This window comes from Felis catus, chromosome C1 (genome assembly GCF_018350175.1).
Source record: "Felis catus isolate Fca126 chromosome C1, F.catus_Fca126_mat1.0, whole genome shotgun sequence".
Lineage (NCBI taxonomy): Eukaryota > Metazoa > Chordata > Mammalia > Carnivora > Felidae > Felis > Felis catus.
The window spans coordinates 102,642,776-102,660,448 of NC_058375.1; the positions used below are offsets into that span (position 1 = coordinate 102,642,776).

The window sequence follows — 17,673 nt, forward strand, 5'->3', positions numbered from 1 at the left end:
TTTGCACTTGTCTGCCAAATCCACACATTAGCAAGCTCAGAACTCTGAAGGAAATGTTTATGTAGGACCTTCTGAAAACTAGTCTATATCCGAGGTGGCCTGAAGGAGACCCAAAGGGTTATGTGGGTGAGGACAAAAAATAAAGACACCCTGTCACACCCCCCTCACTCAAGAATATGTGGAATCTTTACTTTGTGGATTAATGTAACACAATCTTTAATCCCATGTTGGCTATACTCACTTTCCTCTACCACGTGGGGTGTATGCTCAAGCAACGTAAACTCACCAAAGTAAATCCGCTTTTTACACCTCTCACCCCACCTACTTTTTAAAAATGTCATCCCCCTCAAGCTTTAGAAAGCCAGAGATAAATGTGTTTTCAATTATCTTTGCACAACTCCCACTATGAACACAACTGAAAGACAGCTAGATGAGAAGTCAGGAAGCCAGGCGGCTTTCGTCTAGGCATGACCTTGGTTAATCGCAGGCGCTCAGGCCACTTAGGTCAGTTCTTCAGTCTTTGGCTTCTAATCTGTAAAAGGAGAAGAAAAGGGAGCATTTACAGAGTGCCTACTCTGTGCCAAGTGCCTTCTATTATGCCACTTTATTTAGTCCTTTAAAAAAAAACCTACTCCATAGGAACTTTTATCTGTATTATGCAAACATAATAAATAAATTGCCTCAGGCCCAGATGGCAAAGAGGAACCTGAGTTGAAATTTGAACCCAGGACCATCTGATTCCAAACTTTGTGCTTGTCTTGATAATCCAACACAATCTATAATGCTCCGTTCTATTCTAATATTACGCTCTTCTGTGAGCACAGTTAATCAATAGTTGGCTGAGTCTATTACAGTGAGTCATTCCTCGGGGTCTTATTCTGAAGAGTCAGAGGCCCTGAAGAGATTTACTACATCCCTTACTCAGTCACTGTTACATTAGCTGTCCCTCCTAAGATTATAAGAAGTAGTTTTATTGCCATCAGGAGCAATTTGATACTTGCTTTCATTCTACATGCCTCTTCAAATAAGAAAAACATTTCCTTGGAAGCCCTTCACTTATCCTTCCTTGGAAACTTAGTATTTATACAATCGACTTTCCCCTCAGTTGTTGAAGACTGTTCATTAACAAACCAAAGATACCCCACATTTATCTATTTGGAAGACTCTAACCCATATCTACCAGGAAGTAGTGTGAAAGGTACTTGCTTGCTGAGAAGAAAGATGATGAGAATGCTGGTGAGGAAGGAGCCCAGGGCATGGAGTAACCAGCTACTCTAGTCTTCTTCCCTCATTCCAGGTGTTCCTGAAGTCAGACTCCAATAAGAACTTGTCTCAATTGTAACTTCACTGCATACTGGCTGGGAGAGGGAAGTATGGCCCAGCACACCCCACTCTAGGAGAGGAGAGATGGGAACCCTAAGTCTTACCTATTCCTTTGGTAGTCAACCAGGTGTTGAGCCTGATTCTTTTACATTGTAGTTTTGCTCTCTAGAGGTGAGGATGGTGTTTGTTTTATTTGTTGCTGCATCCTAAGGCTAGCCCAGTGCCTAGCACATGGTCATTGCTCAATAAATATTTGTTAAATAAATGAAGAGGGACAAGGCAGGCCAATAGGGAAGATAATTAGGGCAACCTGGGCCATCCCTGGATTAAGTGTCACTTAGCAAACCCACCTAAATCATGTGATAGCAGCTCCTTGAGAACAGTAACCATGTTTTACTTATCTTTGTGTTCCCTAGCATTTAGCCTTGTATAATAGGGGCTCAAACATTTCTCCAGAATTGAGTCATCTTTAGGGACCCCTACGATCATGTAGTGAAAACATCCTAGAGAATGATATGGTGGAGGGATTTTTAAAAAAGGCTAAGTGACTGGAAGGTGCCAGTGATAAAAACAATTAGCAGGGATAGCATACTCAAACTTGGTTTTGGTGGGAGGCAAGGACACTCTTGGGAAGGAATGATGCTAGAGCTGGTGACAAAATTGTCCAGCGAAGGGCTATGGTAGCTCAGTTCTCTGACACTCTGTGTGTGCCAAAGTAGAGGCCATTCACATCGGCACTTTAGCGAAAGTGACTCCCCAACACAACACTCCACTCAGCAGTGCCCCCATCATCTTCTAATGGCCCAAAATATCATAACCCTCGCTAGCCAAGTTATTTTTTCTTTTCTCCATTCTCATATGCAGTCACTTCCTGAGTGGCACTAGGATGAATTCCAGCATCTGCCTTCCTGGACCCAGTACCACATCCCTCTTCCTCTCCAGTGACGACCTTTCAGACTTTTCACCGAAGAGTCTCAGGGGGTTCACTATACCCATGACTCCTGAAGACAGCCATGCTCAGTGATTCCAAGGTGATTCCCTGTTCTGCTCTGCGATGGCCGTGGCTGACAACTTCTTCTTAAAGAGGACTAAAGCATCCTTTGTCATCCCTAGTGGGACATCTCCCTGGTTAAGAAAGCATCTTGTTATGTAAGAAGCCCAAGAGGGGGAGAGCAGAGGACTCAGTGATGCTTCATAGATTTCTCACTGGGGGGTCAACTTAGAGACTGACTCAAAGCTGGCAGGAATAAGAATAAATTAATGGCTTCTGTGGGGAGTGAGTAAGGCTGGTTTGAAGTCTGGTGGGAGCAGTGAACTACATCGATGAATAAGACAGACAGGAAATATTCTTAAATGGAGGAAGAATGTGGGAAACATTTGGATGAGAAAACTGACACAAAATGAAGAAATGCAGAGAGCTTTATAGTCCATTCTGGAGGTTTTGGGAGTTAATAATAACACACATTACCCACCCAGCCCTCTTCTAAGCTCTTTTGTTATATTACTTTATTGAATCTACACAACAAGTCTTCGAGGTAGAGCATTATCTTCACTTTGCATACAAGGAAAGCTGAGACGCAAAACTATGGAGTAACTTAGCCAAGGCTACACAACTATACGCTATACAACTAAGTGGTCAAGAAAGCTGGAATTTGAGGGGTGCCTGGGTGGCGCAGTTGGTTAAGTGTCCCACTTCCACTCAGGTCATGATCTCACAGTTCGTGGGTTCGAGCCCTGCACCACGTTCTGTGCTAACAGCTCGGAGCCCAAAGCCTGTTTTGATTCTGTGTCTCCCTCTCTTTCTTTCTTCCCTTCCCCTGCTCACATTCTGTCTCTCTATCTCAAAAATAAATAAACAGGGGCACCTGGGTGGCTCAGTCGGTTGGGCATCCAACTTCGGCTCAGGTCATGATCTCGCGGTCCATGGGTTCGAGCCCTGCGTCGGGCTCTGTGTGACAGCTTGGAGCCTGGAGCCTGCTTCGGATTCTGTGTCTCCCTGTCTCTCTGCCCCTCCCCTGTTCATGCTCTGTCTCAAAAATTAATAAACATTTTTAAAAATTTTTAAAAATAAATAAATAAATAATTTTTAAAAAAAGAAAGCTGAAATTTGAAACTTAAGCACTACCCTTTTTTAAGCTCTATTCTATACTAATAGTTATTCAGCACTAACCATACACTAGGTAGTATGCTTTAGTCTAGATCTGGGGTGACCCCAGGAGACCTAAAGAGCTATGGGTGAGGGAAAAAAATATCTATCCTGTCACACCCCCTCCAATTACTTATTCTATGAATTGATGTGACCCAATCTTTAATCTCATGGGTTTTTTTTCACACATATCCTTCCCACAAAATGTTTGTATCTACACACTGTAAGTGTCTCTATGGCATGGTATTTATGTACTCATATGTAATTTACCATCAGTCTTCAAGATCATGCCTCTAGTTTTTAGCATGGTTTCCATTAGCTATTCCTGAGAGGAAATGAGCCACGCCTTCCACTTACAGACGGTGAAAGTGGTTTGGAGGAAGTCACTGGCTTGAGCAAGGTCACAGGTCAAGTTAGCAGCATTTGGCTGACATCAGGACCAATAACCTCTGTCTCTCCAGCCTGATCCTCAGAGGGTCCGCCTGTCCTGGGACCTGGGCCACATTCCAAATTGGGTAATCCGGTGCGTGCTGCCTGTCTGAAATTCCCCTTGTGGTTTTGCTCACATCTGGTGTTTTTCACTTCTCTTTCTAAACACGTGCTTTGATCCTGTTGCTGCTACAGCAGAAAGATGTCCACGGTTCCAAGGAGCGTAGTTAATTTGGTGAGAGGTGAAAGATACTCCTCTCAACGGGACTTCTAAAAATAAACAGTATCGGAGCCTCACCATGTCATGCTTGAAGCACTTCCTGGAAACCCCCAAGTTTAGTCAAGTCTACATAGTCTTTCTACAAGCTCCCGAATCTCTAATATGCCTGGACTTCCAGCCCCTCCCCCAGATCTCCTCAAATGCCCAATAGATTTGAAGTCTCATATGGTTCTGCCTTTGGGTCATTCTTGGAGTAGACAGGGGTGACGTGTGGTTAAATGTCTTCCATAAGCCTTCTGTGGTCATAGTTCTCCATCAATTAACACACACCGAGCTAAGAGCTATGTATATTTACTTCTAGGAAACCTTATCTATGACTAGCTTACCGGTTTTATTTATTTTACCAAACTTTATTACTCGTTCTGCCTCTTACTTTATCTTTGTAAGTTTGTTTCTTAATTATAAAAGTATTTTTCCATTATATTAAAATGTTTAAGGAAATAGAGAATAAGTAAAAAAAAATCCAAACTCCTAGTACTCATAACATAACCATTATTAATTACTTGGGTTTTTTTCTTCCACACTTATCTTCTTTATACTTGTGTATGTGTGTGTGTGTGTGTGTTTTTACATAGCCAGAATCATAATTTACATGCAATTCTTGGATTCTCTTTCTTTCACTACTTACAATTATATTAAATGTTGCTACATAGCTAGCAGATATAAAATGAAAGAGACATATAGATTGGTGAAGAAGAGGGCCAAAAGCTATCAGTGACCTCTCATGAATGGATCATGAATGGATCATGAATATCGTTTGTGATATCAATTCTTCCCTAAGTTACCGGGATTTAAAATGCAGATGGGGCGCCTGGGTGGCTCAGTCGGTTGAGCGTCTGACTTTGGCTCAGGTCATGATCTCGCGGTCTGTGAGTCTGAGCCTCGCGTTGGGCTCTGTGCTGACAGCTCAGGGCCTGGAGCCTGCTTCGGATTCTGTGTCTCCCTCTCTGCCCCTCCCCCGCTCATGCTCTGTCTGTCTCTCTCTCTCTGTCAAAAATAAATAAACATTTAAAAAAATGAATAAAATGCAGATAGAAAAGACATAACTGATGACAAAGAAGCAAGGCAGCCCAGAATTTGTGGAGACCAAGGATTAATTTGAAGTCACAAATAGCCAATTGAAGATTCAAGACAACCCTCCTGTTGAGATAAGTCACAGGCCGAGCTAAATGTTTTGGTAGCACCTGCCTAAACAGTCTCCAGAAAAGAGCACCTTATCACAGCTATAGCCAGGGAAAGGGATGTTCGGGGAATACTGCTCCTCAGAAGAGACCACGTTCCCATGGGCTGTGGAAAGTTCTAGTAAGTTACATCACCCGCTCTGTTCCTGGAGGGTTTTCAGGGAAGAAATGAAGAGGCAGGGCATTATTCCTACCAGAGGGAATCATTTGGCTTCCTTGGCTGTGTTTTCTACTTTATCATGGTTCCTCTTTCCTTTTCAGTTGCTCCATCAGACCCTCACCCCAAACTAAGAAATGTTACCCCAAACAGATTAAGTTGTCCTCATTTTCAAAATCTTTTTTTTAATGTTTTACTTATTCTTGAGAGAGAGAGAGAGACAGACAGAGCATGAGCAGGAAAGGGGCAGAGCAAGAGAGGGACACAGAATCTGAAGCAGGCTCCAGGCTCTGAGCCATCAGCACAGACCCCGACATGGGGCTCGAACTCACAATCCGTAGGATCATGACCTGAGCTGAAGTCAGATGCTCAACCAACAGAGCCACCCAGGTGCCCCCAAGTTGTCCTCATTTTTAAAACTTTTGTTTTATTTTAGAGAGAGAGAGAAAGAGACCATGAACAGGGGAGAGGGGTAGAAGAGAGAGAGAGAGAGAGAGAGAATCCCAAGGAGGCTCCCTGCTCAAGATGGAGCCCCACTCAGGGCTCGACCCCACAACCCCAGGATCATGACCTCAGCTGAAACCAAGAGTTAGACGCCCAACTGACAGAGCCACCCAGGCACCCCAAGTTGTCCTCATTTAATCAATCTTTCTCCCATCAACCTTCCAACCTCTCTTGCTTTCCTTCATTGACCCTCCCAAACCCAAGGTGTCCAGCCAGCTCCCTCGTGCCAGCTCACCCTCCACATCCATGCTGACCGCACCCACATGCCCTGTTTAGCAGCCACGCCGATGTCTTCTCGTAAGAGCTGAGTGATCCCCTGATGATAAATAGGAGAGCGCAGGCTACAATGCCCTGCTTTACTTCTTTGGAGCTGCTCTCCCTCCTTGAGGGATGCCAACTGACCAGTACTCAGGCATGTCAGGCACCTTAAGACTGGAAGATTGGTATGCCTATTCCCAAGTTACAGATGAGGAAACAGAAGCCTATGGAATGATATATAATATTGCAGAGTTGTAAGAGAATTGGGACAATACCCAAAGGTGTGGAGAAAGGTACAAAACAAAATTACCCATCACCCACCCTCCCAATAGAATAACTGTTAACTTTTTTATATACGTCCTTTGATTGTGTGTGTGTGTGTGTGTGAGAGAGAGAGAGAGAGAGAGAGAGAGAGAGAGAGGCAGGGAGAGGAAGAGAGAATAATTGTTAACATATATGGGGTTTGTTTTGTATTAAAAAATTGGGATTATGCTACTTTTATTAGTTTGCTAGGGATGCACAACACAATAATGTACCACCGAGTGGCTTAAATAACAGGAATTTGTTTCTTCAAGTTCTGGAGGCCAGAAGTCTAAGATCAAGGTGTTGCGAGGATTTGTTCCTTCTGAGGGCTGTGAGGGAGAGTCTGTTCCCTCCCTTAGGTTCTGGTGGTTTTTTTCTGACCATCTTGGTTGTTCCCTGGCTTCTGCCGCGTCACTGCAATGTCCGCCTTCATGCTCTTCTCTCTGCGTGCATCCCTGTCCTTCCACATGACATTCTTTTTATAAGGACAACGGTTGTATTGGATTAGGGACCCACCCTACTCCACTGTGATCTTATTTTACTTGAATAATTACATTTACAAAGACACTATTTCTAAATAAGGTCACATTCCAGGGTACTGGGAGTTAGGACCCAAACATACAAGAGAGAACACAGTTCAACCCATAACAACTATTTATGCAATATTTCATCTTTTTTCTCTCTCTCTCTCTTACCTTTCCGTGGTGATCATTTTCTGGGACAGGCACATTTTTGTCAGGGAAAGGAACTGGAAGATGCCTAGGACATATGTAGGCAGGGTGGAAGGCGTGAGTGGGGCACCCCCTGGGGAGCAACCCAAAGACATGGGGGAAGACAGGAGATAGAAAGAGCTTCTAGAAAGGGCAGGAGAGCTATGAGAACATTGACCATCATCATGGTTTACCTACGTCTTGGGTTTTCTGAGTACTTCTCAGAAACAGGTATTAGCAAGGGAAAGCTGCCAGGACCACCCAGCCCCTCCAAGGTCAGCTCCCCATGCGTGCACCATCATGCTGCCTGGAAGAGAGCCGCCCAGAAACAGACAAGAGGGAGGAAGTGTGAGGGAAGTTTGGGACGGTCACCGCAGAAATTTTGTCAACCAGGAAGCGCTATGATATGGTAATTAAGAAGTCTTGGGGAGCCTGAGTTGCTCAGTTGGTTAAGCATCTGACTCTTGGTTTCAGCTCAGGTCATTATCTCACAATTCATGAGTTCCAGCCCCACGTCGGGCTCTGTGCTGACAGCTCAGAGCCTGGAGCCTGCTTCAGATTCTGTGTCTCCCTCTCGCTCTGCCCCTCCCTCCGTCTCTCTCTCTCTCTCTCTCAAAAATAAATAAACATGAAAAAAAAATTTTTTAAGTCTCACATAGAGTCAGAGAACTGTATTTTCAAATTCTAGCTCTGACTCTTGTGTTTCTGTCAGATCTCGAGCATTATTACTCAGTCAAGTTTCAGTTTCCTTATCTGAAAATGGACCTGATAATAGTACCTATTCACAGGGTTGTGAGAATAAAAATGAGGTGACGTGTAAATGCTTGCTATGGTGCCGGGCATGAAGAAAGCACTTCATTCATTCATTCATTCATTCAACAAACACCCTCTGCTGTTCCTGGGACCGTGCTGATGCCAAGGCTACAGTGGTAAGCAGGGCTCACATGGTTCCTGTCCTCATGCAACTTACATTCTGGAAGAAAGGTAGATAGTTAAGGAACTAAACACACAGCTAAAGCCTATCATTATGAACTATGTAATTCATTCGAAGGAGAAAACAAATGATATCTAAGATAGAAGGGGGGGAAAATGGATTTGGTTTGCTGGGGATGAAAAGGGAGGTGCTTAGGGAGGGGCACTCTGAGGAAATGACAGTAGGCTGAGACCTGAAAGTCAAGTGGCAAATAGCCAGATGGAGGGCTGGGGTGTGGGGCAGGGAAGAGGGTCCCAGGTAGCAGGAATAGGCCCCAAGGCAACAAGAGCTGGATGTCTTAGAGGAACTGAACGGAACATGGGTGTAATGGGAGTGTGGGGAGCAAGCAGGACAGGGCACCCCTCAGGCTGGAGGCCTAGGCAGATACCGGATCTCGTAGACAGTCAAGGGATCTCTGTGGAGGCCTGTCCTGTCCAAGGAGGCACAGGGGAGAGGGCAGTCAGAAAGAGGGTGAGAGAGGTAGGAACACCAAGAAAGAAGAGAGACCCAGCCAGAGGCGGAGGGGGGGGGGGGCAGAGAGAAGGATGAGGACTAGACAGGACCAAAGGATTTGGCAGCCAAGAAGTCCTCTGAGGCCTCTGAGATGGTCAGAGTGAAAGCTAGTGAAAAACAGAGTGAAAGCTGGGGTGAACGAGTAGCATGAAGGGAGGAAGTAAGGAAGAGGAGGAAGTTAGCATATATTCTTTTCAGAAGTATCATGATGAAGGAGAAGAGAAAACTGGGGCAAGAGCTAAAAGGGGAATTGCTTTGTTTATTTTTATTTTACTTCTTTTAGGTTTATTTTTATTTATTTTTGAGAGAGATATGAGCCTCTGTAGAGGGCATGAGTGGGGGAGGGGCAGAGGGGGAAAGAGAGAGAGAGAGAGAGAGAGAGAGAGAGAGAATCCCAAGCAGGCTCCATGCTGTCAGTGCAGAGCCAGACTCGGGGTTCCATCTCATGAACTGAGAGATCATGACCTGAGCCGAGATCAACAGTTGGACACTTAACTGACTGAGCCACCCAGGCGCCCCTGTTTATTTTTATTTTAGATGGGGGCATTTTTATTAAAACTATAAAATAGCCATATTTATTAATTGTAGGTTTTAAGGCAATAGGCATTCAAAGTAAAATTTCGAGAAATTCATATCCAGATACAATTAAGAATTTATTCCAACGGCATTCTAGTGCTATTAACAGTCCCCTAAATGCAATCTTGGTTTTGGTTTTTAGTTTGATAGCATCCTTTCTTTGTATTTACCTTGGATCATTTCCTTGGGTCCGAGCTCTCCTCGGGCAGCCCCAGATTTCAGGTCAGTGTGGCATCAATAGCTCTTTTAAATATTTTAAGTCTTTATTTCCCAACCATTCATAATTGTTCTTCCTGCCTCCACAGGAGATGGAAAGACAATGGCCCTGCTGGGGTGATGGACCCAAGAAACAAGAAAGTTTCATTTTCCCTTTCTTATCAGCTAGGAATAATGCACATTCTCTGTCTCACCTCCTCCCTTTTTCATACAGCACAAGAAAAAAGACAAATTGCTGATTTTTATTTATATCAAAACTAAATATGCACATAGTTGACAGAATCGAATAGTTCTACATTAATAACCAGCCGCTCCCCCACGCCACCCTTTCACCACATCCTGGGGAATCCCTTCATCTCTTGTGTCAAATAGTCTGGTTCCTTGAATTCCACCTCTTCCTCTTTCTTGATTCACTCCATTGTTTTGGTGGTGCACATCCTCCAGGAGTTTCCCAAGAAAGAAAGCAGGGAACATATAATAGATGCCATGAGTGTCCTGCCGTATTCTCTCGGCACCTGCCACATCCATGCAGTCTAAGTTACCGGTACAAATGTCTCTTTGCCAGAGCACCTGCGTGGCTCAGTGAGTTAAGCGTTGGACTTCGGCTTGGGTCGTGATCCCACAGTTTGTGGGTTTGAGCCCCAGGTCGGGCTCAGTGCTGACAGCTCAGAGCCTGGAGCCTGCTTTGGATTCTGTGTCTCCCTCTCTCTCTATCCCTCCCCCACTTGCTGTCTCTCAAAAATAAATAAACATTTTTTTTAAATGCTCCTGAGTCAGGGAATTAACCCCCTCCTCCCAGGGAGCACCTCTTAACCCATGACCAATGGGAGTTAGCAGAATAAGTACCTCAGCTCACTCAGCCCTGAGTGGGGATAACTTCAAGGCATGATTTCTACACGGGTCTCCCAGAGTTCCCCAAAGGAATCGAGTTCCAGTTCGCAGTAACTTGCTGGATATATTAGCTTCCTTGTTTCACTTCCCCTGACCCTGTAGGGTTTCCTGGATTATCTCCCAAATAAACTACTTTTGCTCCTTTTTTTTTTTTTAAGTTTCTTTGTTTTGAGAGAGAGTGAGAGAGTAGGGGAGAGGGGGAGAGAGAGAGAGAGAGAGAGAGAGAGAGAGAGAGAATTCCAAGCAGGCTCCATGCTCTCAGCATGGAGCTAAACTCAGGCCTCGATCCTATGAACCATGAGGTCATGACCCGAGCCAAAATCAAGAGTAGGAGGCTTAACCGACTAAGCCACCCAGGTACCCCTACTCTTGCTCTTATGACTTCTATTTTCCGTGTCTTATCTTTTTGCTATACTTTCTACTTTCCACATCTTCTAGTGAGTTTTCTTTTCTAGGATCATATTTAAATTCCTAAGCTCTTTTTGTTGTTCTCTGTTCCTTTAAAAAAATAGCATTTGGGGGCACCTGGGTGGCTCAGTCGGTTGAGCATTCAAATTCTTGATTTCAGCTCAGGTCATGATCTTGCAGTTCATGGATTTGAGCCCTGCGTGGGGCTCTGCGCTGACAGCGTGGAACCTGCTTGGGACTCTCCCTCACCCTCGCTCTCTCTCTGCCCCTCCCCCACTCACGTGTGTGTGCTTTCTCCCTCTCGCAAAATGAATAAACTGTAAAAAAGAAATAGCTTTTTGTTTTTATCATGTACGTCCTATCATGTTTTATCTCTCTGAGGATATTGATGATTTTTTGTTTTCTTTCTCTCTCAGAAGTGGTGCCACTTCCAGATCTTTAGGGCCTTTCCCTCCAGTATGTCAGGCTCTCGGAAAACGCTTTCCTAATCTCCAGGCAGGACGTTCAGGGTTACGATCCGTGTGAAGGAAAAGGGCAAGGGGGCTGTAAGTAACGTCCTTTTCTCTTCCGGACTTTATCCTTTCACACAACTGGGACTGGCCCTCCCTCTGTCTTACTCTCCCAGCAGAAGAAAAAGCCCCATCCGCCATCATGGGGAAGGGGCAGTCTACCTGACACTACAAGGGGAAGGGGGGCCTGGGGACCTCTTTGCTTCTTGAACTGACTTTCGACTCATCTTACTGTTTGCAGCCACAGTTTTACGAGCTTTACTCACAAAATACCAAAGTACCTGGTGCTGCAAATCGCTTAGCATGTGGAGGATTCGGAAACGGGTGGTGTTAGCTTTCTCATCTGCTGCCTCAGGATTCAGCTCACTCGGGTCTCTGGATTCAGTTACCACTCATTCATCTACGTTCCAGCCTTTAAAATTATCCTGCAGTTGTCCTTTTCATATGCTCTTTGTCCTTGTGGGGTTAGCCTTAAAAAAAGAAAAATCCATTTACTTGCATTCTTGGTTGCTTACATATGCTCAAAGAAACTCTGGAAACGCATACAGCAAACTAGTGACAAAGCTTACTAACGCACAGGAAGGAGACCGGGCCGGGGCCGATGGTAGACATGGATGAGGGAAACGTCTTGCTCTGTGTCTTTTTACACTTTTTTTGGCTTTAGAACCACGTGAATATTTACTTCATCAAACGTTAACCTCGGGTTGAGCTCTAGGAGGGAGTGGAGCACAATGCATGTGTCTATTCTGTTTTCTTTAACCAGAAGTCTCAAGCGTTTTCTAAATTAGTATCTTCAGCAATGAGACCACGAGAGGCTTCCTGAGTGAAAGCCATTCTGAGCAAGTTTAGACGCCATAAGCCAGAATAGGGACCAATTTGTCTCCATGAAAATTCAAGATTTCTGCAAGGCCCAGGACAAAATGAAATCAAATAATGTCAGAAGACCAGAAACAAATTGGGAAAAAATATTTGCAGCAAATATGAAAGAGGTAGAGTTTTCTTAAAATGTGGAGTTCTTACAAAATACCCAAAGACAGATAAAATCCAACTGAGAACAATGGACAAAGGAAATCTATAGAATTCCCAGGCAAATAAATACAAACAAGCTTTTAAATATAGGAGACAGGCTCTGATTAATTTAAGCAGAAGATGAATTTATTAAGGGATATTGGGTAGTTCACAGGCCCTGCAGGAGGACTGGAGACCCAGGTTTAGAGGCTCACCGGAAACAACTTCCAGAATTATGCTGCAGGGCAGCCGTGTGAAGACACTGCACGGGCACTGCTGCTGAGACAGCGGACACCGCGCGTCCAGATGCCCATCCCCGCTTCTAGAACCTCCGACACTGAAAACTCCCAACTTCATCCACACTCGGGGCTGCTTCCAAGTATGAAGGGACCTCCGAAATCACCTAGTCTGACCTCATTTGTTGGTCAAGAACTGTTTTCCTGGGGGTGAGGGTAAGGAGGTTGTTCGAGGTTTCTGCCGAGATCACCAAGACAGGAGGGTGTTTTCTCTAAGACCTTTGCTCGTTGCATTGTGTTGCTCTCTGCAGCTTTAAGACGGAGGGCAGTGCTCACTTTGAAAATGTTCAGATGTTCAGATCACACTTGATTTCTCAGACAGCGGTGCTGGAACTGCATGCCTGACTTTGTGCCTAGGAGTTCTGCCCTGAGGTCTTCCTCTGCCCGCTGCATGCCTTATGGTGACTCTCTCTAACTTTTTTTAAAATGTGAATTCCAGTATAGTTAACATAATAGTACTATGTTAGGTTCAGGGGTACGATACAGTGATTCAACAGTCCCATACATCCCCCAGTGCTCATCAAGATAAGTGCACCCTTAATCCCCTTCACTGATTTCACCCATCCCCCAACCCACCTCCCCTCCAGCAGTCAGATGATTGACTATAGTTAAGAGTCTGTTTTTGGGTTGGCCTCTTCTTTTTCTTTTTCTTTTTTGCCTTTGTTTTGTTTCTTAAATTCTACATATGAGTGAAATCATATGGTATTTATTTTTCCCTGCCTGACGTATTTTGCTTAGCATTATACTCTCTCTAGTTCCATCCATGTCGTTGCAAGTGGCGAGATTTCCTTCTTTTTACGGCTGAGTGATATTCCGTTAACTCTTTTTTGGGACTACCAGTGTTGTACTTTCCTATCTTCTTACGGCAATTTGTACTCTTTACTTCTCAAACATGGCCTTACTATTGCTCATTTCTTGGCAAAATAATGAATAAGACATAGTATTCGATGGATGACAATAGGAGGGGAAGAAACAAAGACAATCAAGTTCATATAGATGCCAAATTCACTTATTGGGGAATGGTCGTTTAACGCTAGATAATGAGGACGAGGGTGGGATACAAATCAGAACTAGATATATTTCTTGCCCTCTAGAAGCGTACTTTCTAGAACAGTTGCTCCAAACTCTTTTCATCATGCCACTCCACCAAACATAATAATAATAATAATAATAGTCAAATACACATTCCCAACAATTGCATATTCATTATAAATTATTTAAACTCTATTGTACTCATTTTTAAATACTGGTAAAGCTTAATTGTCTTAGTACCTTAGATTAAAGAATAATAAAAACAGGTATTCACATGTTTTCTTCCCACACCTCAGTGTATCATCTTTGGCACCCCTGTGGGCACTGTTCCAACAGGAGAACCAGACAGACACCTCAAAATCCACAGATACAATACAAAGGAGTGTGAAGAGGGCTGTGGTATCTGAGTAAGCAGGGGATTCTCAGCGCATCACAGAAGCATTGCAAAAGGAAAGAAAAGCTGAGAATATTCAAGGGCTTCTGATGTAGCTCCTGAGCCTAGCTTGGGCCAGGGATTAGTCCAGGCTTCAGCTCCGTGGCTGGTGTTCGGGCAAAGACACCTCAATAAACAGGCTGCACATGACAGCCTCCGTCACCCCCAAAGCATCCATTTCCCGGCAGCCCAGGCAGGTGAGGGCCTAATAAAAACACATCACCCCATGATGCTACGGACAAACATGTCTGACACACGGCCCAGAGCCACCTCTAACCGTCTACACTGTCAACAGTGGAGCAGCAAGTGCCCTGGGTGTGGGGCCAGGCCACTGAGCTGGATCCCGGCTCTCTTCCCAACCGATTGTATGACTACCGTCCTTCAGCTGCTCTGAGCCTCAGCTTTCTCTTCTGTAAAAAGGAATCATACATGCCTTCTAGGGTGTTAGCAATTTCTAGCATTTGTTGGGTTTTTCACTGTGTATTGCATGCATCATCTCATGAAATCCTCCTGACAACAGGATGAAGCAGGTGCTGTGGTCGTTCCCATTTTGCAGGTGTGGAAACTAAGCCCATGCCCTACCCCCTCTGCTCGCTGCTGACCTCACAACGCTGCCGCGGGGGGCAGGGGCAAATAGGTAAGAGGAACTGAGACACACACAAGGTATCATTATACCTAGTGTAAGATTTCGTCATCGTCCTCAAGTCTAAATTCAAAATACGCTTTTCTATACAGCCCTGAAGGTCAACAAAGCAGGATTTGGTTGGAAAGAAAAGGTGGAGAAAGAGAACTTTCAAGTTAACCTTATCTTGGGTCTCCTACAACAGTGTGTGACTCTGGAAAGAGCCCTGGGTGAAGCATAGGGAGACCAGTTGCACCCCACGCTTACGCTCCGAATTTGGACACGTCATTTAAGCTGCGTTTACTCATCGCTCGGGGGTCCTAATAAATGAGCCCAACAGGGCCTTGCTGTTGACTCTTCCCAAACTCCAGTCTCAAAACACGCTGCAGTCTGGACTCCTCCTGCTCCCTGGGGACAGCTCCGGGGAGAGGCCAGAGGACAGGGAGGCACTGCTGGGGTCAGCTGGGGGCTCGCTCAAACAAGGCCATGTGGGGGCAACAGCGACGGTGGGTGGGGACTCCGGCCAGAGCTCGGGAGGGCCGGGCCGGTAATTATAAGGAAACATCGCAGAGAAAGTTTCTGTTGTGGCTGTTCCCTCTGTTTACTTTGGGCAGTTCTGTCATTTTTTAACTGACCCTTCCCAGATGAGATCTTCAGTGTTCAGCTGGGTAAAGTCAGAGCCTTGCAACCGATGGGGTATTTGAATCCTCTGCGGCTCGGTTGTTGGAGGGAGGCCAGGGCAGCTGACCCCCCGCTCCCCCCCCCCCAGCTTCAGGGAAGTGAGGCCAGGGCCGCAAACTTGCTGACAGTGGCCCGCGGCCTGCAAACCCAAACATCCTCCTCTCCTCCGCCTCAGGGTGGCCACCAGAAGAAAACAAAACCGCCTGCTTTCCAGAGCGGGGAGTCTCCAGCCATCCCCCCTCCCTTGGCCCTGCTCGGCTCCTGGCCACGCGGGTGCAAGGTTACAGTTACAAGTCCAGAACTGCTGATGTCTACTTTCTGGTTGTTGCTTTAAAACACACACACACACACACACACGCACACATTCACCAAAAACCACACACTTTCCTTCATGGCTTAAAGCTTCCTTCACATAGTGGATTCAGACTCAAAGGTGCATATTTGCTTTGTTTTGCTTTTCGTGTTTTCTTAAGTTTGAACAATATGAATGTGGCTGTTGAAGAGTCAGAGAGAAGGAAATCTCGTCTGCCTAGAACTTTTCCTAAACTTTCCAGTTTCTTTTGGACTCTTAAAACCAAAGAATAGAGTCTTTTATGCCTAAGATTAGAAACATCTGGCCATGGCATTTGAGTCAGGCTGGGCTGAAGCAGGGCAAAGCCAGGTGGATGGCCTGCCTATCTGAATTGTGGAATTTTAAGCATCTATAGGACTAAAAGTTACTAAATTTAATGTCTTTGTTTTACAGATAAGGAAACAGGGCGGGAGAGGTTAGGATTTGCTTAATATCACATCTTGAAAGTGTTAGAGGTGAAGCCAGAACCCAGGAGGCAATTGGAAGAACCTTGCTCCCACCCACCACTCTTCACATATAGCCACACATTGGGAGTGAAAGAAAACAGAAAGAAAATGGTCTTTTTAAAAAACAATTTTTTTTAATGTTTTTATTTAATTTTTAGAGAGATAGAGTGTGAGCAGGAGAGGAGCAGACAGAGAGGGAGACAGAATCTGAAGCAGGTTCCAGGCTCCAAGCTGTCGGCACAGAGCCCGACGCAGGGCTCGAACCCACGAGCTGTGAGATCATGACCTGAGCCGAAGTTGGACGCTTAACCGACTGATCCCCCCAGGCACCCCTGTTTATAAATATTCTTAAGCACTCTAACACACCAACCACTGCCACTTTTGCATGCTTCCACTGTTTTTATCCACTGGCTCTGTATTCTTCCTCAGGAGAAGAGGGGGACTCCGTGTTCAGAAAGCACCAACTAGGTGGCAGGTCTTCACTCCCTTTTTTTTCGTTGACTTTTCCCAACAATACTTTGAGGGGCGTGCCCTGAGGATAGCAATTTTGAATAGGATGGTGAGAGAAGGAAAGCCTCGTCTGTGACATTTGAGCGGATCTGAGGGTGGTGGGGGAACAAGCCAAATGGATTATGGGAGAAGAGGGAAGGGGGAGTTCCAAGTCACAGAGGCAGGAGAAGGCCTGGTGTGTTCAAGACCAGTCGGGAGGCCTGTATGGCCAGCGTGGAGTGTGCAGGAAGGAAAGCGGCAGAAGAAGTCAGAGGGGGATGGGGGCCGGCGAGGGAGGGCCTGAGACCAGCAAAAACATCAGCTTTTCATCTGAATGAGAGGGCAGCTGTGGAAGCTTTTGAGTAGAGGATTGATACGTTTTTCATTTTCTAAAGGGGCCCTGTGACTCCTGTGTTGAGAGTGGACGAGGGGCCGGGGAGCAAGGTGAAAGCAGAAAGACCTGCCAGAGGCCACTGCGATAATTCAGGTGAGAGATGAGGGGACCTGGCCCCGGGGGTGGTGGACACATGAGGGGACCTGGCCCCGGGGTGGTGAATGGATGAGGGGACCTGGCCCCGGGGGTGGTGGACACATGAGGGGACCTGGCCCCGGGGTGGTGGACGGATGAGGGGACCTGGCCCCGGGGGTGGTGGACACATGAAGGGACCTGGCCCCGGGGGTGGTGGACACATGAGGGGACCTGGCCCCGGGGTGGTGGACGGACGAGGGGACCTGGCCCCGGGGGTGGTGGACGGATGAGGGGACCTGGTCCCGGGGGTGGTGGACACATGAGGGGACCTGTCCCCGGCAGTGGTGGACACATGAGGGGACCTGGCCCCGGGGTGGTAGATGGATAAGGGGACCTGGCCCCGGGGGTGGTGGAAGGACGAGGGGACCTGGCCCGGGGGTGGTGGACACATGAGGGGACCTGGTCCCG

At 46.0% G+C, this 17,673-nt stretch overlaps 1 protein-coding gene and 1 long non-coding RNA gene across 2 annotated transcripts in view; one reads left to right on the forward strand and one right to left on the reverse strand.

Moving 5' to 3' along the window:
- The window catches only part of LOC102901601 (WAS/WASL-interacting protein family member 3-like), a 62,175-nt gene extending 44,952 nt beyond the window's left edge, over positions 1 to 17,223 (forward strand). Inside the window, exon 5 of the mRNA XM_045033610.1 lies at positions 17,132 to 17,223. Coding sequence (XP_044889545.1) covers positions 17,132 to 17,142 — 11 coding nt within the window. The 3' untranslated portion in view covers positions 17,143 to 17,223. The remainder of the gene's footprint in view (positions 1 to 17,131) is intronic.
- Positions 9,852 to 13,035, reverse strand: LOC109502574. The gene is made up of 3 exons (XR_002161251.3): positions 12,601 to 13,035; positions 11,659 to 11,847; positions 9,852 to 10,007 (listed from the first exon to the last, which is right to left on the reverse strand). It is a non-coding gene; the product is annotated as an uncharacterized LOC109502574 (long non-coding RNA).
- Positions 17,224 to 17,673: the final 450 nt, after the last annotated feature.